The sequence below is a fragment of the Triturus cristatus genome, chromosome 4_2, assembly GCF_964204655.1.
Source record: "Triturus cristatus chromosome 4_2, aTriCri1.1, whole genome shotgun sequence".
Lineage (NCBI taxonomy): Eukaryota > Metazoa > Chordata > Amphibia > Caudata > Salamandridae > Triturus > Triturus cristatus.
In genome coordinates, this window is record NC_140586.1 from 311,587,836 (window position 1) to 311,611,395 (window position 23,560).

General features: G+C 45.0%; 1 protein-coding gene across 1 annotated transcript in view; it reads left to right on the forward strand.

Annotated features, from left to right (window-relative positions):
* The first annotated feature begins 9,374 nt into the window (after positions 1–9,374).
* Positions 9,375–23,560, forward strand: part of TNFSF4 (TNF superfamily member 4) — a 94,342-nt gene continuing 80,156 nt past the window's right edge. The window contains exon 1 of the mRNA XM_085600087.1: positions 9,375–9,626. Within this exon, the coding sequence (XP_085456213.1) occupies positions 9,459–9,626 (168 nt within the window). The 5' untranslated portion in view covers positions 9,375–9,458. The remainder of the gene's footprint in view (positions 9,627–23,560) is intronic.

A 23,560-nucleotide genomic window follows, 5' to 3' on the forward strand; every position in this document is an offset into this window, starting at 1 on the left:
AATGTATTTGCATTACAGACTGAAACCTCAAACCCCACTCGCTTGTAAATACTGTGCATGATTCTACATGGAAAGCAGCTGGGTGTGTGCTAAGAGTCTGCTTCTGCACCAAAAAATCGCTCCCCCTTTTTCCTACTAATGCAACTGTGAAATCACCAGAGCAAAACGCAATAAATCTCTGCCTGTAATTCCTATTTGCACACAGAGTCATGTTTTCACATTAGTCACAAAACGAAATTTCTTTGCCAATTTGAAAGCACACTTACTGCTCTTTTTTTTTGGCAAGTGATAATCACTTTTACAGACTGACACATTATGAATCCACTTTTCAGATTTTTTAAAAAGCCCATGTCCAGACTGCTTTTTCAGACCACCACCACGTGTATCCTGGGTGACTGCCTACATACCAGCAAGGGCAACCAGCCTTAGTGATGCTGAATGTATTTGCATTACAGACTGAAACCTCAAACCCCACTCGCTTGTAAATACTGTGCATGATTATACATGGAAAGCAGCTGGGTGTGTGCTAAGAGTCTGCTTCTGCACCAAAAAATCGCTCCCCCTTTTTCCTACTAATGCAAATATAAAATTACCAGAGTTGTACACAATAAATATCTGCCTATATTTCCCAACATGTGTAACCTGGGTGACTGCCTACATTCCAGCAAGGGCAACCAGCCTTAGTGATGCTGAATGTATTTGCATTACTGAGTCCAACCTCAAACCCTTAAACTATTCTTTTTTTATACCAATACACCTTAATTTATCGTGAAAACATAGTCCATATTATTTTACATGTTCCTCACATTTAAATTTCTCCCAAAACAGAAAATAATAAACACAACTTCAACAAAAAGAATTACATTTCTATTATTCATTTCTTAATTTACCATATACATCTCCTCTCAAACTCTAAACTCACCTTTGAAATTAGTTAGTTGTGAAAGAAATGTGGCACTCAAACAGCAGATTATCAGAGCCAGGATCTCTGTTCTCTACACCTCTCTCCTCTCAGCAGAACCAGATAATGGCAAAGTTTCCCTCTATTTTTCCACACATATACATGTAAGTTTCAAATCTCAGTGCTTCCCCCTTTTTTTCAAATGTAATCACACATTTCTATTGGTTGAAAACCAACCCTTTTCCAAAAGTACCCTTCCCCCAACTTGACTTCTGCCTAGTACCCTTCCCCCAACTTGACTTCTGCCTGCTACCATAGCAACAGTTCATGGAACACTGCTGTGTGGAGTTAGGTCAGAAGTTCGCCAAACAATGTTTCAATTCCACAGAGCAAGAGTGCTTGACTTTTCAAACCTTACAGCAAATCCATAGTACTGTTCTTTGGTAACACATTTTTCTGTACCAATACAAAACATGCTTCTATAAATTTACACATACAGCCTCGTTTTTAGTGTAGAATGGTATGAAACAGCCAATCAGTTCTTTTTTTTTATAAAAAAATATGTATGCCTCCATTTCCAAACTGTCTTTCATTTCTTTTTACCATTCTACTGAATTACACCTCCTGAGTGCATCCAGATCTCCTTTGAAGATGTTCACAGTGTGGATTGTAGGACACAGCTATGTCTTCTGGAGTGAAAAGTTTGCAGAGAAAACAGGTATTGTGAGAGACCTTGCTTTGCCAAATGTAGACATTAAATGGATTGGTCAGAGAGGGTTAAAGTGGCACCAATTGATGCCATTGGTGAAATCCTTCATGCAAATCCAACACCCTGACCTCATAATAGTGCACTGTGGTGGCAATGACCTAGGCACTTTGACTGGGGTAGGTCTGGAAATGCTTATGAAGGACACCTTTGCACAACTGTTTTCACTTTTCCCTAAAACTGCCTTTGTGTTTTTCAACATATGCCAAAGGCAAAAATGGAACTGGTCCAATCATTTCTGTCCGCAGATTGACAAAGCAAGAAAGCACGTCAACAAATCTGTTTCTGCTTTCCTCCGTGACTATGGTATGGGTTCCATTTACCACAACAACTTGCGTTACGACATGCAAGACATTTATAGAGGAGATGGTGTGCACTTCAATGATGAAGGGAACAGAGTCTTCCTCTTGAACCTTAGACTCTGCATCGGTACTTACTTGTAGGTACCACTAAAAAAGAACTTCATAAACACAACGGCTCTTTTTAGAGCCCCCTAATATCTAAACTCTTAAATCTGCATTTCATTTCTTTTATTTATTTATTTTGTTACCGTACGCTTACCGTACGCGTACCCCGTGATTTTTTTTAAAATCAATAAATGTTTTCTTTGTACTTTTCTGTCCTTCTCTGACCCCCTCACAAATGTAAGGGGGTCTGTAACTCTCCTCCTTGCCCCCTTTTCTTGTTATCACTCTTTTTTTTCTGAGTGAAACACACGAAATGGCGGCCGCCGCTTCCTGGTTTCGGCCGATTCGAATGTTTACTAAGATCTAAGAGCCAATCAGAATCGCGCTCGCGCACGCCACCGTACGCGTACGGTAAGCGTACCGTAAGCGTACCGTAAGCTGGCTCAGATATATATATTGATTTAAAGGCTATTTTCTCAGACTCTACTGAACAGATTTACACCAAACCTACAAAAGGCACTTCCTTGACCTGAGGACTACCTCTCTGCCAAATTTCTAGTAATTCTGTTCAGCCGTTCGGGCTGTAGCCCTGTCTAAAGGTCCTATGGAAAAATGCATGGGAAAAACGTGTTTTGGGACCCCCCTTTTATCTCAGCCCCCGCTTGACGAATCCCCCCGAGACTTTCAGGGTAGGAGCGGAGCGTAGCGCCCCACCTATTTTGAGAAATTCGCGAGGATTCGTCGACCGGCGCCAAAGTTATTCAAAATAGAATGTTGCGGATTTCCTATGGAAACGTGGTCCTAACTATAACTACCTACTGGCGACCGCCAGTAGGTAATATGTATCTATATCTATATCTATCTATATATATATATATATATATATATATATATATATATACACACACACACATTTGCTATGTTATCTATGTAAATGCGTGCCTATGGCAGCATCGCCAACCTGAGACCCCTGCCCTCCCACTCTGTCTCCGCTGAGCATGCAGCCGGCCTCCTCCTGCGCTGCTTGAAGGAGGCAGATACATTGGGGCAGATTTACAAGTCCCTTGCGAGACATTTACGCCGCCGTTGCGTCACTTCTTTGATGCAGCGGCGGCGTAAACCATGCGCCATGTTGCACCTTATTTACAACGTGACGCATCTAGGGAGATGCGTCACGTTGTAAAGCCCTGCGCTACATTAAACCTGCGTCAGGTTTAATGTATGCAGGGTGGGCGTTCCGTCGGAAAACGCCTCGGAAAAGTGACCCAGTGAAATCTGCAAGATTTCACTGAGTCACTTTTCCGACGCTGCTGCGTCAAAACCCTGCGCCTGCTTGAAGCAGGCGTAAGGCATGACGCAGCATGTTTGGTATGGGCAACCCCTGAGCATTGCTGGAGGTGCGTCGTGCTTGCAACACGACTCCAGCAATGCGCCGCCCTTATGCCATCAGATGCGTCATGCATCTGTTTATCCTTGCGCCACGATGCGCTGCATTGTAAATGCGGCGCATCTGTGGTGGCGCATGGGTAAACTTTCGTGACGCATCTTTCCTGAACCATCCCTGCTGATTTGCAGGGATGCGCCAGGAAACATAAATCTGCCCCATTATTTCCAACGTTAGACGCGCCTTTAAAAACTCTGGAAACATGAGCACAACTTTCAACATTGCTTTGGTTTGCAGGATGACTTGACCTTTGTTCTAAAAACCAAGAGATGCTTAACATGAAGAAAAGCTTAAGGACAGTACTCTGAAATCCGTGCCTGTTCCGGGAAATCCGGGACTTCTAGTCACCCTACCACAAACAATGTCCATACCACCACCACGTCCCTCTTCAAGCGTGTCCATCCTTACCACTCATACCAAAGCCCTTTGTAACACCAAATGTAATAAAAAACATACAAACTTGCACTTGGTTTCCTCGCTACTTGGTTACATTTATAAAGCACCTCAGTGCATATTATCAAGGCCAGGCGGGCAGCCGATAAACTTATCGCCGCTTTAGCGTCCGTTTTCGGGCGTAAAGTGGCGATAACTTTATTGGCTAATCAGCAAATACACGCTAGTGCGTGTTTTGCTGACTTAGCCCCCGTTTCCAGCACGCCTAACTTTGCATCGCTAATGAGATGCAAAGTAGGCGTGGCTTTGAAACCAACCAGGGAAAATATCGCGAAGGCAGCTTCGCGATATTATCAAGGAAGGGTAGCGATTTTTTTAATTGCGTGAAGTATGTCTTAACGAAGGCATACTTAACATGGGGGGTGGGTTGTGTGGCTAAGACCACAGGCCCCTATCATCAAGGGTATCGCCGTTTTCCATGGAAAATCGCTGGAAAACCAGCGATGTTCCATGGAAAACATCGCTATTGCTAGGATAATTATCGCATTGCGTTGAGCGTTTTTAATACAGCGCTAGCATGGCGATAATTATCTGCGATAGCCGGCGTTAAACATTTTAACGCTAAGAGCGGCCAGCGATAATTATCGCTGGCCGTTGATAATATGCCCCCTCGTGCCTAAATGAAGCATCACGCTTTAAAATGTAGGTCTGGTGCAATAGGGATACGAACAAGGAAAGCAGGGAGCTCACCATGTAAGAACCTAATGAATGTTTGTGTTAGGAGATTTTCAGCAGCTTTCTTCATTTAAGAGGCCTCATTACGAAATAATACAAACGCGGATAACCATCCAGAGAGAATGTGTCCTTGTAATGGTAACTGGTGCCTGTGTGAAGCGCTCCAACATACAACTGCTGCGAATCACAGAATGTTGTTGAGCCAATGCCGAGACTCGATTGTGAGGATGTGGCGTAATGGTCAGAGCCGCCGACTTTGGCGCTGGGGAACCAGGTTCAAGTTTCGGCATTGGCTCAACCTTCTTTGAGTCTGGGCAAATCCCTTAATCTCCCTGAGCCTACCACAAACAAATGCGTCCTCATGTAAAGCAGTCTATTACCTTCTGTCCAGTTCACGCTATGAAAAAAATAAGGGTTAACAGATCTTTTCTCGCTCCCCCAGGTTGGTATGAACTCTGACGGATATCCCCCCCTAGCAGTGTCCCCACGACTCCCGAAGAATCTCGACCCACAGACCATCCGCTTATGGGGCTATATGTATAACACCTTTTTTGAAAGGACAAATCAAAACAACCAATTAGCCTATGCTTGGACTAGCGAGTAACTAAAAACACAGTACCTTTTGTGAATAATGTAGAAGTTATACAATATACATGCCCTTTGCCTATTGACTCACTTTTGGCCAGTAGAGACCTCCAAGATCCTGCTATACCTCTCTCCTCCCCAGTACTTCCGGGTCGTATCATGGCCAATCCTAGGGCTGAAAATATTCTGGGAGTGGGCGTGACTCGAAATGTAGACGATGACCTAGGATTGGGGCATTTTTGGCACCTCAACCAATCTTAATGCACTGTGTGAAATTCCGATGTGCTAATTAGCTGTGGCCGCCACGCGTGCCTCTGAGGTGCAGAGACAGTCTCTGTCTGACCCGTCTTACTATATAGCTGACAGGTACGCTTCTGAGTGGACGTGAGCATGACTAGGCAGGCTAGTGGCCTAAACCGGGTCAGTCACGGAACTCACACCAAAATTTTAGTCGTGCGCTGAGAACTGGTTGCGGCTGGGAGAGGCCGTGCTGCTGCCACTTCCATAAGGAAGGTTGGGTGGGTAAAGTGGCGGTGCAGTGGTAATAGCAGCATACTTGCCAGCTTTCTTAGAGTGCCAGGATCTTGTTCCCAGGTTGAAGTTAGCCTCTGTTTCTGCCAGCAGCCTAGTCGTAGGTTGACCTTAAAATCTTTATCGGCCAGCATCATTTTCGCAGTCAGCATATTAAACGAGTGGTGTGCACGAGTGCTGAAAACCAAACACCCTCCAATCCACATCACTTCCTGTTTTTCTTCGTGGGAGACTTTTGGCGTATGTGTACGATGTAAGGCAGTGCGTGCATGTTAATGCGCACTACTTTAAAAACAAGCATTTGCAATGCAATAGAACTCGCATCAACGCGAGTCCTATTACATGAAACAGGAGTGCGGGCGGGCTAAAAGGCACGAACGGGAGGGGGTGAGAAGGGGACAGAGAAATCAAAGACTGCGGGAGGGGGCGGGGGGACACAGGGAAGAAAATAGTGTTTCGAGTAAAGGGGCTAGTAACCATGGATGGATACAAATGACTGACATGGCTGTCATGGGGAGGGACTAACAAGCTTAAAACCAATCAGGAGGCAGCATTTATAACCTAAGCCAATGAAGAAGATGGGCCAGAGAGTGGGCGGAGCTTCCGCGAAGCTTCCACACTATAGTGTATACTGCATGCTTCGCAAAGCCATGGCAGCGCAACGCTAGGCGAGACCTAAAAAATGAGCTGTGGGAGTACTCATTCATTAAAAAATGCTGGCTCCCACCATCACCCGCTATGGGTGCCAGCTAAGGGAATGGCTGGGGCTGCAGGTGCCCTGGGACTCCCCCTGCTGCCCCCAACCACTAATAAAGATAAGGGCGTCGCAGGTGGGCACCAAGACAATGATAAAAATGTTAAGAAAAATAAGAAAAAGTGAATAATTGATAGCCAGAGCGGGTCATTTATGATTCATTGCTCCCGCAAAGAGTGCCCCATAATGTCCTAGGGTTTTTTTTTTAAATAAATATTTGCTTGCTGGTGGTGCCTCTCCAAGACAAAGGGACACCACTAAACATTTTTTATGTTGTGAGGGCTGCAGAAAGAGCAGCAACCCCCTCCCCCACAACATTAAAAAAAAACAGTGTCTCCTATGCCAATAAATCCATGTCCCCAGGAGTACAACCATATTTTGCTGAAAGCCCTCCTAACCAGTACTTCTATGCCTTTAGCTGGAGTGCAAGGCCCTCTTGTGTTTTTTTTTATGATTGCATTTTGTGGGCTAAAAATGTTTAAATGACCATTTGGAGACATGTTGATTATTCTTTATGCAACTTTATTAAACATATTTCACAGTAATCACTTTTATTAAACATTACATTGTGTAAATTAGTCAAATATACATTTAATTATAGTTGTGATTTTTAGACAAAGACGATAGATCTGCTTTATATTTGTTGATATGCATACCCCCTGATAAAGCCAATAGGTGCATTTTTTATTTTTTGGTGTTGTAACACTTTGACAAAGTCAGTAAGTCTACTTGACTACGGCCAGGCCCTGCAACCAACCTCCAAAGGCCGTCTGCTGCCGGAAGTGGGAAGCTTGCAGGTGATTAAGTGCAGGGCCTAGCTACAGACCAGGTCTGCACCAACTCCACACCACACACGGCAGAGGGCCATGCGCAGGAGAGTGCTTGGGTGCCAGCGGGGTGTTGGGTGCAGACTAGAGACTGGACACAGATGAGGGCTTGCACCTAACCGCAAGCTTCGGCCGTTTGTAAATAAAAACTGCATGTCGCAGTAGATTTATTTTCAAATTTCAGCCTCACCACCAGTCACAGCACACACATTATGACAAGATTCAGCTCCCTCCATAACATCAGCGGTGTAGCTAACACTAGTGCAGAAGTGCAGTGGCACAGAGGCTCATTGAATCCTGATAATTTCTGTATTTACAATCTCAAATGCAGTGAAAGGGGCCATTTTGTTCCTTGCACCAGGGTCCATGGTCTCATTGCTAACACGGTCCTGTTGTATGCGACTAGCCTAACTCACAATCACTTATACACTACTGTCTACTGGTGCAGCTTGGTAATTATAAAAATAAAATTCACACCAGCCCACACACAGCGACAAACTACTCGCACACAATGACTCATCAGACCAGTCCCTCTGGCACTGCCAGATTTCAGATGAGACAATCGGAACACAGGTGTGGAGTTCCTTAGTTGTTGAATGTGATTGTTGTTCAATTGGTCAGGGGCGGCTCCTCCGTTATGGCGGAGGAGCATCGCCCCACCTGCTGATAGCCATCAGAGGCAAACAACAAAAATAAAATGATAATAAAACATCTTTATTATCATTTTATTTTTTGTCTGGGAGGCTGCGAGCCAAGGGAGGGGTGTGGTCGTCCTTACTGATGCTACAGCACCAGGGAGGAGGGGAGTGGGGCCGGCCAAACCGTAATGCACACTTAGCCTTTCTCCTACCCGAGCAGTGTCGTACAGCTGGGTGGAGCCCCAAACCACAGTGCTCGGGCCAATCCCAGCACTGCTCTCATGCTGTGACTAGGATTCCCAGTATGAGAGTAGCGCTAGGATTGGTATCTGGGGGCCTGTGCAGTGTGCTGCAATTCCTGGACGTCCAGGAGGCGAGGATCGGGAGCAAGGAGGCGGCCATAGGAGCTGGTAAGTGTAGTTTTACATAATTTTGTCTTTTTTACTTTGTATTCCCCCTCCTCCCGCCTCACCACTTCACAATACGAGAGACCGCTACTCCAACTGGTGTGTTATATGCAACACTAATCTGATCTAGGGATTGCCTTTCTGGTTAGCCCGGGCTACAAAAGGTGCACCAATGTTTCCCTTAGTGAAACCCCTAGTTACTCTTGTGGTTCCTTCTGCTAAGGCAGTGTGAGAGCTCTTACAACAGGGGACATCGCACCCCTATAGTTTGTCAGTCTACCAGTAGCGTAGCCAGTGTGTCATGGGCCCTAGTGCAAGGAAGGAAATGGGTCTCCTGGCCGCTGTTTGAATGATAAAATACAGCAATAATCAGGGATGAGTGTGCCCTCTGGCATAGGCACCACTGCACCTGCTGCACCAAAGGAAGCTACGCCGCTGCAGTCTACATCTCTACACAGACAGCTTTCTTACAGACACAGACATACCCCATAATAGGCCATAACATAACACAGCAGCATCACACAGCGCGGCAACATTTCAGGCAACATAGTACAACATATTACACACTAATAAAAGCGAAACACACCACGCCATATAGTTTACACATTACATAGTAAGTATAAAATAGCAAAGTAAAATACACACATCTAGTTAATTAAACATAATGGGAACGAGAATGGATAAATCACTGTGCAGAATGGCCACGAGGTTCAGGGTCGAGATGCACCTGTCTCGGCGTCCCATCTCCCCCGCGGACACCCTGCGTGATCTTGTGCCCTCTGATGTTCAGCGAAGTTCAGGTTCTGAAGAGGGGTTTCCCCGCTCGGATCGCTGGTGCTTTGCCCAGGCACAGAGCGGTCCCCACTACAGGGCCCGATCCCGGGCAGCCCTGGAGAGCTGCGAGAGAAGGGAAATTCGGATTAGTCATGAAAGTCCCCCGCCCACTAGGTCTTTATAATACCAAGAGGCATCTCGCTTTCAGAGCCTTACTTTGTGTAACCCCTGCGGTGATCAGTACTTCTTCGCCCCGAGGACCAGCGGTGCATGTATCGTATACTCCCGGGGGTGGAATGGAGGAGGAAAGCCGGTCGAGTCAATGCACCTGCTGTCAGAACTGCTCCCGGAGGGCCCATGGCGGACATAGGCTGCTGCTGGTCTCCACCACTGCTCAGTGGCTGCTAATACTGGCCTGTCTGGTGTACATGGGAGTGCACTTCCACCGGCACCCGGGGGCTCAGGTAAGACGCGGCACCTCCACGCCGCTGTCCCTTGCTCGCCACCACAGGCCGCTGCCACTCACGCTTTCAGAGCAGACAGTAAAATAACCATGGTGGTGAAAAAAACGGAGGGTGTCACGCAACTGCTGCAGGGATCTTTGTGTACCCGCATATCCTGGGGTTCCAGTACCAAGTAGCAGGACAACCTACAGGGATAATGTACACGCTGCAGAGATCTTTGTGTAATTTATTGATTAAAAAGTCTGAATGCCAGAAAGACAGCCCAGTTGGTTTGTGCGCATGGCGCTGAGATATGTCCAAATTACTTGGAAGAGATTGCAAATTCGGAATAACGTAGCTCGGTTGGTTACTGAGTCAATGGCGGTTATCTCTGTGTAATCTACAGGTGAGGAGGCCGGGAAGGCTTGGCTGTGCTTCCCCGGCTCCCTAAATAGCGCAGGTCGGGTTGGTCGGCGAAAGAAACCCGTCCAACCCGACATGTGCACTGCACTTTAGTGCAGAGCGGACTCAGTCAGCCTGCTCTGCTGTCAATATTATTTTCCCTCCTTACTAACAAGCTCGTGATTCTGCACCAGCAGCCCTCCCGCAGTGCGCATCGTGACTCGAATAAAAGTACGGTGGACGAAAAAAAACGACGTGCACTTTTTAGCATTATTTATTATTTTTAATTCGGGGGGCAAGGGGGGTTCAAGTTCAGCGGGGCAACGCCCTAATGCTCTCATTCCTTAACCGCCCTTAAGTAAATGCTTTTAATCTCCGAAATAATGTTTAGTTGGTTAAGACACTCACTACACAGATCTGTGTGTAATTTACCAGTGGCAGGTTTGAAACCCAGCTATTTGCTTTTGCTGTCCCTGTCTGTGCTTAACCAGCTGATCTCACGTTAAAATTCCTGGAAATAGTTCATTTGGGCCAATATTCCTACTGGACATGTACCGGAAGTTCATAAACCAAAATCCCAGGAAGATGGATTTGTGAGTGGGATGCTCTGGCTAAAGGGATCTGTGTGCAGCGTGCATTTAACAGCAGGAAATGAGCTAACTCAGTGGGCTCATACGCCTGCTGCAGATGTTTGTTTGTAACTGGCTGGTCACAGATTCAAATCGCTGTGGGGCCAACTCAACCTTTTTTTATCTAGACAAGTTCAATAAGGCTATTATTGTTATTATTATTGTTGTTATCATCATTTCTGTCATTATTATTATTGTTAACGCTATGTAATATAGCGTATCCCAGAATGCCTTTGTGCTGGGGGACAATGTATAGGCATGAGTTGCTGTACATTCAGGGAGGTATCCAGAAGTACGTACCAGCAACTTGCAAATGAGGGTTTGAAAAGTAAGGCTAAGCAGTGAGGAAAGAATGTATTTTTGCCACGTGTTTGCAGTATATATCTTCTAGAGCTTTCTTGTCAAAAGTAGGCTCTTGAATCAATAATAATGCAGCGTTTGACGTCACGCTTGATACAACGCCTGATGCGTTCCTTTCCAAGAGCGCCCATTGGAAGTCAGTCCTGGGCTACTGTGCTGCCAGATATCTTTTGCTTCCGCCCACTACAGCATGGGGTGGAGTCAGGGCTTCAAGTTGAATGAAAAAAAGGGGGCTCACTGTGTCATAGAACCAGGGGCGTAGCTAGGCCTTTTACTGCCTGTGGCGCCCCCTGCGTTTGCCGCCCGCAGAGGTCGAATTTAAGAGCAGCGAGGATTGAGTGGGGGGGGGGAATACTGTCGATTTTCCCGTGATGGCCACTGTTAAGAGCGAGGGGGGAGCTGCCGCCCCCAAAACTTGTGCTGCCCGGGGCAGACCACCCAACCACCGCCCCCCCCCCCCCCTTGCTACGCTGCTGCATACAACTCGAGATACACCCTACTGATGAGCAACAAGTAGGACAAAACCAGTCTAGGATTCCGTGTGGTCCTTTCTGGAGGGGGCCACATCTGACAGTTCAGGACAGACTGCTTTGGTGAGAAGCAGTTAGTACTGACTTGCATAAGGTGGGCCTTTGTCTAGAGTGGCATGGTGGACAAAAAACAATGGACTGGAATGTGGTCCTGGAGCGACTGCCAGTGGCTGAGATTAATTAAAGCATTCCATCCATCACCTTGTTGTAGTAAATATCTTGGCATTTGGGTCATTGCTCTGTACATTCTGTGGAGAGGCCAAGAACTGGATGAGCATGTATTCTGACCACCTTTGTGCCCCATCGACAGGAACTGTGAGAAGCTCGCACTGCCTTCAGCCTCAGCTCCAGAGCTCTCAAACGTGACCAGAAACTTGTGCCACCCTAGCTGGGCGTGCAGCTATGGCAGGAAAACATTCCACTGGTTTTTGGGAAATTCAGGGCAATTGTGAAACCATTTACCAAAACTATGGGGCATATCAACAACAACCGGCGATAATTATCTCTAAGCGCACTTAGCGCTAGGATAATTATCGCTGGCTAGCGTGAATTTTTATCGCTGAGATAGCGTGCTATTAGCAACGCTTATCTCAATAGCGATAAAAATCCTCACGCTAACAGGCTAACATGAGATTATCGCTGGAAACCCAGCGATAATCTCACGTTACCTTGTTGATAGGGTCAGGCAAACTTAGCCATGATATCCTCCTTCCATAGGATATCATGGTCTAAGTCAGAAAAATACCAGATGTAAAAAAGCAGCGTTAACCGCGGTTAGCGCTGCTTTTTTTGTCTGTAACAGGGTTAGCGACATTCTTGATAATAGGAGAAATGTCGCTTAGCGACATTTCTCCTATTATTTTACTCTGGAACGCCCCCTTTGCATCTCATTAGAGATGCAAGGGGAAGCGTAGAGTAAAAGGGTGCTAACATGCAAATTTGCATGTTAGCACCCTGTTGTTGATAGGGCGCTAGTTTTATCTCTGCTTTTTTGGCCTTTAAAGCCAAAAAAGCATAGATAAAGCCCTTGTTAATATGCCCCTATATTTGTTAAAAGAAAAATATAACCCTCCGGACAATAGAGTACAATCTGTAAGGACCATAGACAATAATTGAATACACTATATCATCAGTAAAATGTAGAAATGAAACACAGCGTTACAAACATCCGCCCACAACCTGACTCACACAGACATCTACGCACTATTAAAAAGTAAAAACGCTGTTTGGAAAGAAAACCACAGGAAAAACAACATACTGGAATAAGCTAATACTCTTGGGAAAGTAAATTGTTCAACATGTGTTTTCTTTCCATGGATTCTCTGAACAGTTTGTACAGCCATTGATAAAATATTAATGTTTTCACTATAAAATGAAGGACAGAATATTAGGTGCATGTGACCTGTTTTAACAGCAGCTTTTACAAACTGCTGGGTCTCGTTCCCCGAGGGACCCGCCCCACTTAAAGCTCTTGGTACAGGGTCAGCCCACTTGAGTGTGAGTCACAGCATTCTGCTCTTGCACAAGGCACGTATTAGCACAACCAGGGTGCTTGTGTGTACACCAAAAACATTCCTAGATAAAATAGTCATTGTCAAAGACAAAAAGGTCAGCAGCCTTTGCCAATACTTTTTGAAGATGTTATGTTACTATTTTTTCAGAGCACACGCTCACGGTTTCCAACGGTGCCTTAGCACTCATGAGGGAGGAGCTTCGTGGGAGATAATGTGGTCCGGGGAGCAAGCAGGGATAGAAGCCTAGCCGCCTGACTCCAGGGGGAATGGTGTAAGATGCGCCCTGCAACCAATGGTTATATGTGCGGTCCTATTTCAATGTGTAGAACTCAGTATATGTCTTTTTGTTAGCCACCTAGAAATCAGCGGCTGCTCCTCCGCTAAGGCAGGTGAGCGTCTCCCCACAGGAAAAATAAAATGATAATAACACAAGATGATCATTTTATTTTTCCGGTACTGACAAAGTTTTGTTTTGTTTTAGGTGTGGGTGGGGTGGGCTTTAAGCCAACAGGAAAGATTTGGTGTGCACTTTAATGCGCATGACGGTTTAGCCGGTCGTCTTGGGCTGGCCAAACAGTCATGCGTACTTAGCATGTTCTCCATGTTCTCCACCCAGCTGTATTGCAAGGCAAGGTGGGGAACATGCACAGGCTCCCACTCCATGTCTGAGCGCTGAGCCAGGGCGCTCAGACCAATCACAACGTTGCTATCACCATCATGACAGCAGTGTTGTGAATGGTCTGGTAGAGCCTGTGTGCTTCCTGGTTCCATGCGTCGTCGACAGAAGGATGACGGAGGAGAGGCGACAGCCGGCAGGTAAGTCACATTTTTTTTTTATTTAAACCCCACCAGTACTGCCCGTAGCAGCTGCCACTGCTAGAAATGACCGTTCTGAACTGGGAAAAGTGAGCAGTTGAGGTACTTTTATTGCAGACTCTTCTTGCGGCACCTCTAAATCAAGAGTGCACATGTGCAGCAAAGTCTGTACAATGGAAATAAACACGAGAAAGGCTGGTTCTCCCCCACTGTAGTACTGCACAGATGGTGCCAAGACAAAAAAGTGCCTACATTTCCAATTGAGTGTATGGAAGCCCTATGGAGGGGTGCTTGCATCTCTCCACTCAAAGTATCTAACTTATTGTGAAGGCTTCTGATAATATCCCACAAGCATACAACAACCCTGCCGAGTACTGTGCCTTTAAAAGTATAACAGTCCTGCAGTAAAGTGTGCTTATCCTCTCATTGAAAGTACAGAAGCCCTGCTGAGAAGTGCATATACGTTCTCATTCAAAGTGTAGCAACCGTGCTGGGAAGTGCATGTACTGTCTCGTTCAAAGTGTATCAGCCCTGCTGAAAAGTGCATGTACTATCTCATTCTAAGTGAAGCAGCCCTGTTCAGAAATGTATGTACTGCCTCATTCAATGTTTAGCAGCCCTTCTTAGAAGTACATGTACTGTCCCATTCAAAGTGTAGCCACCCTGTTGCGAAGTGCATACACGGTCTCGTTCAAAGTGTAGCAGTCCTTCTAAGAAGTGCATGTACTGTCTCGTTCAAACTGTAGCAGCCCTGCTGAGAAGTGCATGTACTATCTCATGCAGAGTGCAGCAGCCCTTTGGAGAAACCCTTCTGACAAGTGTATGTAATGTCTCGTTCAAAGTGCAGCAGGCCTTCGGAGAAACCCTTCTGCCACGTGTCTGTAGTGTCTCGTTCAAAGTGCACCAGCCCACCTGAGAAGTGCAAGTACATTCTTGTTCAAAGAGTAGCAGCCCTCCGGAGAAACCCTTTCTGAGAACAGCATGTACTGTCTCGTTCAAAGTGTAGCAGTCCTGCTGAGAAGTGCATGTACTGTCTCGTTCAAACTGTAGCAGCCCTGCTGAGAAGTGCATGTACTATCTCATGCAGGGTGCAGCAGCCCTTTGGAGAAACCCTTCTGACAAGTGTATGTAATGTCTCGTTCAAAGTGCAGCAGGCCTTCGGAGAAACCCTTCTGCCACTTGTTTGCACTGTCTCGTTCAAAGTGCACCAGCCCACCTGAGAAGTGCAAGTACATTCTTGTTCAAAGAGTATTAGCCCTCCGGAGAAACCCTTTCTGAGAACAGCATGTACTGTCTCGTTCAAAGTGTAGCAGTCCTGCTTAGAAGTGCATGTACTGTCTCGTTCAAAGTGTAGCAGCCCTTTGGAGAAACCCTTCTGAGAAGTGCCTGTAAGGTCCTATTGAAAGTGTAGCAGCCACGCTGAGAAGAACATGTACTGTTTCGTTCAAAGTGTAGCAGTCCTGCTGAGAAGTGCATGTACTGTCTCGTTCTAAGTGTAGCAGCCCTTTGGTGGAGAAACCCTTCTGAGAAGTGCCTGTAATGTCCTATTCAAAGTGTAGCAGCCCTGCTGAGAAGAACATTTACTGTTTCTTTCAAAGTGTAGCAGTCCTGCTGAGAAGTGCCTGCACTGTCTCGTTCAAAGTATAGCAACCCTGCTGACAAGTGCATGTACTGTCTCGATCAAAGTGTAGCAGCCGTGCTGAGAAGAGCATGTACTGTTTCAAAGTGCTGCAGCCCTATTGAGAAGTGCGGGTTCTGTCTCATTCAAATTAAAGCAGGCCTGTTGAGAAGTGCATGTACTGTTTCTGAGCGTAGCAGCCCCGATGTGAAGAGCATCCATTGCTCCATTAAGTGTAAAACAGCCGTGCTGACAAGCCCATTTTGTAATTCACTGAAAGCATAAACAAATTGCTGGGATAGCCCTACTGTCTCATTAAACGTATAGCTGGCCAGCTGAGAAGGGTGTGGACTGTCTCATTCAAAGTATATCAGTCTCTGTGAAGTGCCTGCATTGTCCTATCCAAAGTGCTTAAGCCTTCCTGATAAGGCTTATCCTGCTCCACCAAAGGTTAGCAGTCCTATTGAAAAGTGCTCATATTTTCCCAATAAAAGCATAGCAATATCGTTCAGAAATGGTTGCACTAAACCATTAAAATCTTATTAATCCAACTGAAGAATGCACTGCTGATACTTTCCAGTGGTATGTATAGCAGCCACACCTAAAAGTGCTTTTACTGTCCCGCTAGAAATGAAGCAATTTAGCTGATCATTGCTTGTACCGTCCCATTAAAAGTGTAGAGGTTCTTCTGGAAGTAATGGCGCTCTTCCCCTGAGAGTATCTGAGCAATCGCGAGCAGTGGCGATGTTTTAAAATTATAAGCATACCAAGTATCCTGAGAAGTGCCGGTACTGCCTCTTTAAGGTAAATTAGCTTCCTTAAGAATTGCCCCTTTAAAGTGTCTAGCTGTTTCTTGAAAGTGCCGAGTGTCGGTTCAAAATTGCTTTGAACATTTCGATATAGGCGGTTCTGCCCCAAAAATGATAGGCCGAGGAAATGGGGGTGCTGCTGCCCCATTAATGTGAATCAGCACTTCCAGGAAGAGCGAGCACTGGCTCATTAAATGTGCAGCATGCATTTTAAGAAGAGCTGGGGCTGACCAATAGAAGGAATGGGTATCAGCCTTATAGACAAGTAGTGATACAACCCTGTTAAAGTTAACCCGTCTTTCTAAAAAGGTACATCAACAGTAGAGTGCATTACTCATTTTGAGAAGGACTGGTACTGCCCTTGGGGGCTTAGCCACCATTGGTGCAACAGGTGCAGTGGCACCCAGGACCAGAGCCCTGAGGGCCCATTGAAACCTTAGAATCGCAGTCTTTACTACCCCAACAGCAGTCAAACGCTCCATTTTGCTTGCTTGCATCGGGATCCTTGCTATGCTACCGACTGCCCCATTGAGTTGTATTGATTTAACTGAGAAACAATTTGAGTTTGAGGGGACCGCTGCCGCCATATCGCTCCAGACACCCCAAAAACCTGCACAGCACGTATTTCAAGCAGTCAGAGGCTCAGGGACCATCACTGGGAAGTCATAGAACTCTAAACCCCTGAGTCTGTCCTCATACAGCAGTGCGACTGGGCCATGCAGCTATCCTCTTTACAGAATAGGGGGTATCCATGGATGTGTGCGGGTATCCCAGAACACCCAGTGAAGTCATAAGGTTCATTATAATCGAGGATGAGATATTTAAAGGTGCAGAGATACAGACAAGACTGGGATAAGAGAGGTTGGACAATGCATCTAGCCAACCCACTACCCCTTCAAAGTATAAAAATAGCTGGTTTCTCCACAGTGCTTCCTACAGCCAGTTTAGTCTACTTCTAAGCACGTCCAGTTTGTGCAAATAGTTGATTTTAGACATTGCCTACGCCAGTCGTGATGGCACAATTTTCAGAGTGTAGGCACTGACCAGTGTCACTACCTCACTAAAGTCAAATATGTCTCACTTGGCAGAGATATGTAAACTCCTTCCTGCGGAGTTGGCATGGCACTCTGGTCTCAACTCTACCATGACATTTGTTTTAAAATTGGGGTACAGTGGGCCTTCTAAGATATTTTCCCTCAAACCATGAATCCAAATTACCTAAGTGGCTTCTTGATCCCATTAATGTGCAAACCCAACCACTGGAGAGATATTCCAAAGGCTTACTGACATGAAAATCAGTTAATAAATCACTTACTACAGTTTTCAGTAAGATGGGATCCTATGCAGTCGCGGCCAATGCAGGTAAGAGCGGTGGTGCGTGTGGAGGGCACGGGGCGGTCAACAGACGACAACAAGGGACAGTAAAATGAAAAAAAAGAAAACCACTTAACTGGCGCTCACCGCATCCAAGGTAAGTGTTTTTCTTTATTTTTAAATTTTATTTTCCCTCGTCGTCGTCTGTCGACTTCCCTGCCCCGCCCGCCGTGCCCCACCGCTCTTACCTGCAACGGCCGCAACTGATCCTGTAAATACAGCTTTTAATGCCAATCATCAAAATGTATGTGCCTAACTGGAACTAAAGATGCACAATAAAGATTCACTCAAACTTCTACTCTTAATACCTACACTCACCCAGAGCTCTGCACTAAAATGCTAGTCACTCAGAAATGTGGTCCTCCTAATACCAATATACTCTTTTCTTGCTATTACTCGGGCTCCTTCAGTGTTAAGATCTTGGTAATTCATATCTACACATTAAAAATGCCTCCTGTTAATACTAAAAATATTAAAAGAGCCTTTCTAACACCACCTTTATATAGTCACCCATGGTTCTATTCTTGATAATACATAGACTCACTCAAGCCTCTAGGTCTCAGCCGCGGTCGGTAGTAGGAGTAACTGCAGGGTGGTGACGTGGGGAGGGGGAGGGGCAGGGTGGGGGTGGTAAACTATGGATTACGGAGGTTTACAGGTAAGTTAACATATAAATTCATAAAACGAATTTTGTTGCGTGCACTGCATCGCATTTGGGGATGCAGTGCACACAACGAAATTCGTTTTAGTAATTTATATGTTAATTTACCTGTAAACCTCCGTAATCCATAGTTTACTACCCCCCACCCTGGCCCTCCCCCTCCCCACGTCACCGCCCTGCTGTTACTCCTACTACCGACCGCGGCTGCTAGGTCTAATTACGTCAGATCATGTCCTCATAAACTTATCTAGTACTTTCAGTAGAGGCAGCAAGAAAAAGCTTTAATATGCCAATCCTAAGCATTGTGTGGTTGGTTGGAACCTTGGGTGATCAACATGCTCAATCTTGTATAACAGCTCAAAAGCTGTCAAACTCAAACATTTGGGCAACAGCAGATGTAATAACTGTCTTACATATTGCGCAAGAAAAAATAATACTCATGAGCATCTTTTTTACCTGTAAGACACTAGATTAATACTGAAGACTGATAGTTGTTAAAGAGTATTTTGAAACAATTCCTGATATGAACAAACTCTGCAAGATTCTATACAAGTGCTTCGTGCTGCTCTGTGTCACATTGCTTCAAGAGGGAACCACTTAGGGCATTACTTGAGTGGATCAGCACAAACAGCAGGCATTAGGAGGGGACTGTATTTTCATAAAAAAACACACATTGCATGTGTGTTGAAATACACAGTACACATCCAAAGCAAAAGGAACAAATGATGGATGGAATGCTGAACAATGCAAACATTCACCCCCACTCACATAGATCCGGGTTTAATCCATCGTTCTTTTGCTCACCACGCAACCCCAGTTTGGACCCAGCCATATGAAATCAGTCTTGACCTTGTGCCTTATGGGAACAGTCCAGTCCGTACTGCAAAGCCAGGTCCTCCCTGGACCGAAAACAAGCATCCTGGCACCGGTTTCGGGGCATCACCCCTCATCAGCCAGGCTAGCTTGAATTCAGTGGCACAGTGAGCAATGTCTGAGCTCCTTCTGAGTCTGTCTAGGCATAGACATTTTAATGGGAGGGTATGCTTCCAGTACAATCTTAGAAAGCATACATTCACCTATGCACCATACTGTGGGGCTGTGCTTTGTGCAAGACAGCCTAATTAGAGTGGCAGAACAAGGGATGACAGCAGCAGCAGGACACATTTTGTAAATATTTCTCTTCACTGTTTTGCCCTCTTGCTCAACACAAAGCAGTACATTTAGTTGCTGCATTCTGTAAACAACGTGTAAATGTGCCCCTGTGAATTTAGAGCACTGATCTCCTTTCTGCAGACACCCACAACTTGGTTTTGGATAATTCCCAGATAAACTTACAGATCTGCTCTAGATAAGCAGGGCTGGGCTGGGACCACAAACCAGCCCTGGCAGTTACGTCGGAATGGCCCCACATGGGGCAGGAGGGGGGATATATGCTGGTGGAAAACACTGCTGCTGCGCTTTTGTTACAGGAGGCCGATTTTGCAGCACTGCTGCTAAACCAGCCCCCATTAACAAAAACGGCCCCCACCAGTCCAAAACTGGCCCCCACCCTTCCGGCTCACCGGGAAAACGTCCGTTGCCCACTACGGCCAGTCTGGCCCTGTAGATCAGTTCAGTCTCACAGAGCTTTTTGTTCGATTCCCTGATAATGCCCAAAGTTACCCAGAGCTTGTGCTCGCAGATGTTGTTCAAAAACATAGAGTCACATAGAAGTGTGATTCTAAAAATGTTCACAATGTACAAACCAACTGTCTCATCACCCAGAGTTTCAGGTTATGTTTCGGACAATATCTCCACCACCTCAGAGTTTGGTTTGGTTGGCAAAATCGTCCACTAGCAATTACATTCTTATTCTGTGCTTTTTTCCAGAGGACATTTTAATCTTTGCTCTGGTTCATTCTGGGACTGGCTGGACTCATGTTTCAGGTGATTTCTCATCCTGTTGTAAAGCTCTAGCTGCCGATGATAACAGAATTTGAGGGCTTTTGGATAAAAGTGGTAAGATTTAAGAGTGAATCAAGCAATTTTTATTGCTGAGACAATGAATGGTCAAAGGTGGTGATCTTCACGCACTTCTATAAAAGCCCTTGAAAGGGTTGATGGTGAATCTTTGATAGATGACAGTCAGGAGAATATTTCACTGGGATCAAGGAAACCTCTTACTCAAGCACTAATAATTAGTCCTCTTGACTATGAAAATGTCCTAGTACTAGCGTCCAATGAATCTCTTCTTTCTAAAATGAAGGTTGTCCGAAACACTGCTACCCACCTGATCAGCCAACAACCGCCAGGCATGCCGTCGGCACCTTCCCATAGAGCCCTACTTTGACTCCCAGTCAGGGAAAGAGTCTTGTTCTAACTGCTCTGCTTGATTCACAAGTCCCTGATTGGCAAAGGCTTACAAAAGAAACTCACCTTCTACTGTCCTGGTAGACATCTAAGGTGAGAAAACAAACTGTTATTAAGACCCCGCCGCATCCCTACGTCTAAATACGGCGACCAGGCCTTTTCTTACCTTGCCCCTACCATTGGAACAGACTTCCCCTATTTTATTTTAAAACCTGGTTGTTCTGACTTGCCGCTTTCTAAACTCACTCAGCTACAATGCAGAGATATCCGTTTGGGGTGTCGCTAGCGCTATACTAAATCGTCATTAACATAACATAACATTCAACAAAAGTCTAACGGTAGTGGTCCCACCGCCATCGTGATGAGGCCCTTAGTCTTATACACTGCTGCCATTCTCCAACTTCTGCATTGTTGGTTCTTTTAGCTCTAATGGCTGTGTACCACAAATACCTCACTCAACAAAGACTTCATCTTAGTGAAAAATTTACTGTACAATCTGTTTATTGATTAGTTTTTTAAACAAAATTTTGAAAATGCAAATAGCTACATCTACCACAATGTATTGTAGCTTTACTGAAATCAGGCTTACTGAAATCTGCAGATCACTCAAATGTCATCAAGTATTGCCATTTGTCTGCCTACGTATGGTAAATATGTGCTAATTGACGTGCTATCAATTATTATATGTAATATAATTGGGAACTTGTAATTCTCTAATATTATTGGACTGATATTTCTATTCAATAGTATAGTTTAAAAAATAGTTGCCTGATGCTTTCTTACCATCTTGGAGGCAATTATTTGTTTTAGTTTTGGGTACCTAAAAATGTATCATGGTATATTGGCACTTTGTCTCCGACATCCTATGCATTAATGAGAGCTTTGGGTTAAATAGATGAACAAGGAGCGCTCTATTAACCAGCAGATTAGCACCAATTATTATTTTACGTGGAAAGGTAATGTATGTGCTCATGCGCATGTTGCAGAGACTCCACAATCTCTGAAAGTCTGGTTTAATATCATAAATAGGCTGATGGGACCAGATGTACTGAGTGTTTTTATGTCTGCAAATCCTTGATTTGATATATGCAGCCATAAAAATGCCTTTTTAGATCTACTAATCCTGTTTTAGGTGACACAAAAGTTTTTCCAGCTCCTAAATTGGAATTGTGAATGGATACCGATTCGGCATCTGGAAATGGTGTGGTGTAGCCAACCCTTCCAAATATCTAATCAATATGCTATGTGTCAGTGTTTTGCAACGGAAATCCAGTCGCATGACATTGAAAAGTTATCAAGACCTAAAAGGAGGAGTTTGTTGAAGAGTAGGTAGTGGTCCATCAGAACACTGTAGACTCTTAAACTTTCAAAAAAGATACCTTTTATTTTTAAATGTAGTCTCTTCCTTTTAAAAAAACAAAAAAACAGGCCGCACAATTGCTTTATTTAAAAGCACCCACTGATTACGTGGTCTGTTGACAACACCAGGCCGCCATACCTGTGATGGTCTCCAATCGTAGTGAGTCTCAAAGCGCAACCTACTTCATTAATACTCTTGAGGTTGGCCAGGTTGCGACTCAGTATTGTTTGGATTTTTAGGAACCGACCTATTTATACATAGGCCGGTTCTTAAAAATCTTTACCGGTCACTATAATACTGGTCACAATTTGCAACCAGCATCATAGATCTGGCCTACAACAGCATAATATATACCACAGATCATGTAAAATAGATTTATTAATGTGCTCGCTTTGCTATGATGCAACTCAAAAGTATGCCACAAAATACAGTGCTGTACTAACATGCTAATATGTCCGTTTAGAATGAAAAAGACAATGCATAATACAGACCAAAATAAAACAAAGTGTTTCTTTGCACCCCAAAAGTAGATCTGGTGAAATGTGTCCTTACTTAAAAATATTCTTCCCACCATAATTAGATGTTAGGAGGAAACATCTCCTGAATTGAAGGTCAGGCCTTTTAAAACATTTATAGATTTGATAAAACAAGAAGTTGGTGGTTTTCACTTCCCTGTTTTAAGACGTCACTGCCATGACTTTCTCATTATGCTTACTCCTGTGTCCCAGTCAGAGAGTGACATCAGTATCATGTTAAAAATGCTCACATTTGGCTGTCAGACTCCTGAAAAGAGCAGCAGTTTATTAGAAAACGTTCCATGTTTATGGATCATTTGCTGCATAAGGCGTTTGAACAAAACAAATAATTTAAAAGGCGGCATTATGCCCATTTTCCAGCAGTATGCCTCCCTGTTTTTGCACCCCCAGCACCCCTACTTCCAATGTCACTAGACAAATCGATAGGGACCAACCCACTACCCTCCCCAGGCCCAGTGGTTAATTTGTCAAATAAAAAGTGTTGGGGCACATAGTTTTTCCCAGAAACCCTCAGCCTGTGTTGACGAGTATAAGAACTCTCAGATACCAAGGCTGCGTAGTCTTGATTCCACCTTCTGCCTCTATCTTCCATCACCTCACTCCCTGCCTGATTTTCTCACTCTTGCAGGCCTTTTTTCATTCCTACTTTCTCCCTTTTTCTTCCTCCACCTTTCCTTCTTTTGTGTTTTTCTTTCTCTTGGGTCTGTTGAGGAAAAGTAAGTGCAGGTCCCCAAAAATGAGTGCCGGTGGCTCCCATCTTTAACCATTGGCTCAAATTAAGCACTGCCCAGCCCTCTGCTCAGAGTTTGGATCCCACTAGTTGGAGAACATTATGGCCTTGAAATAAGGCACTACCTCTTCCGCCCTGTGGAAGCAGGAGAATTGGTGTCCCGGGTCAGGAGTATGTGAAGCCCACTTTACATCAATTACTCACTTTTAATGCCTCTCTTTATCTAAGGTAAATAGGCTATAGATGGAATACTCCGATAGAGAAGCA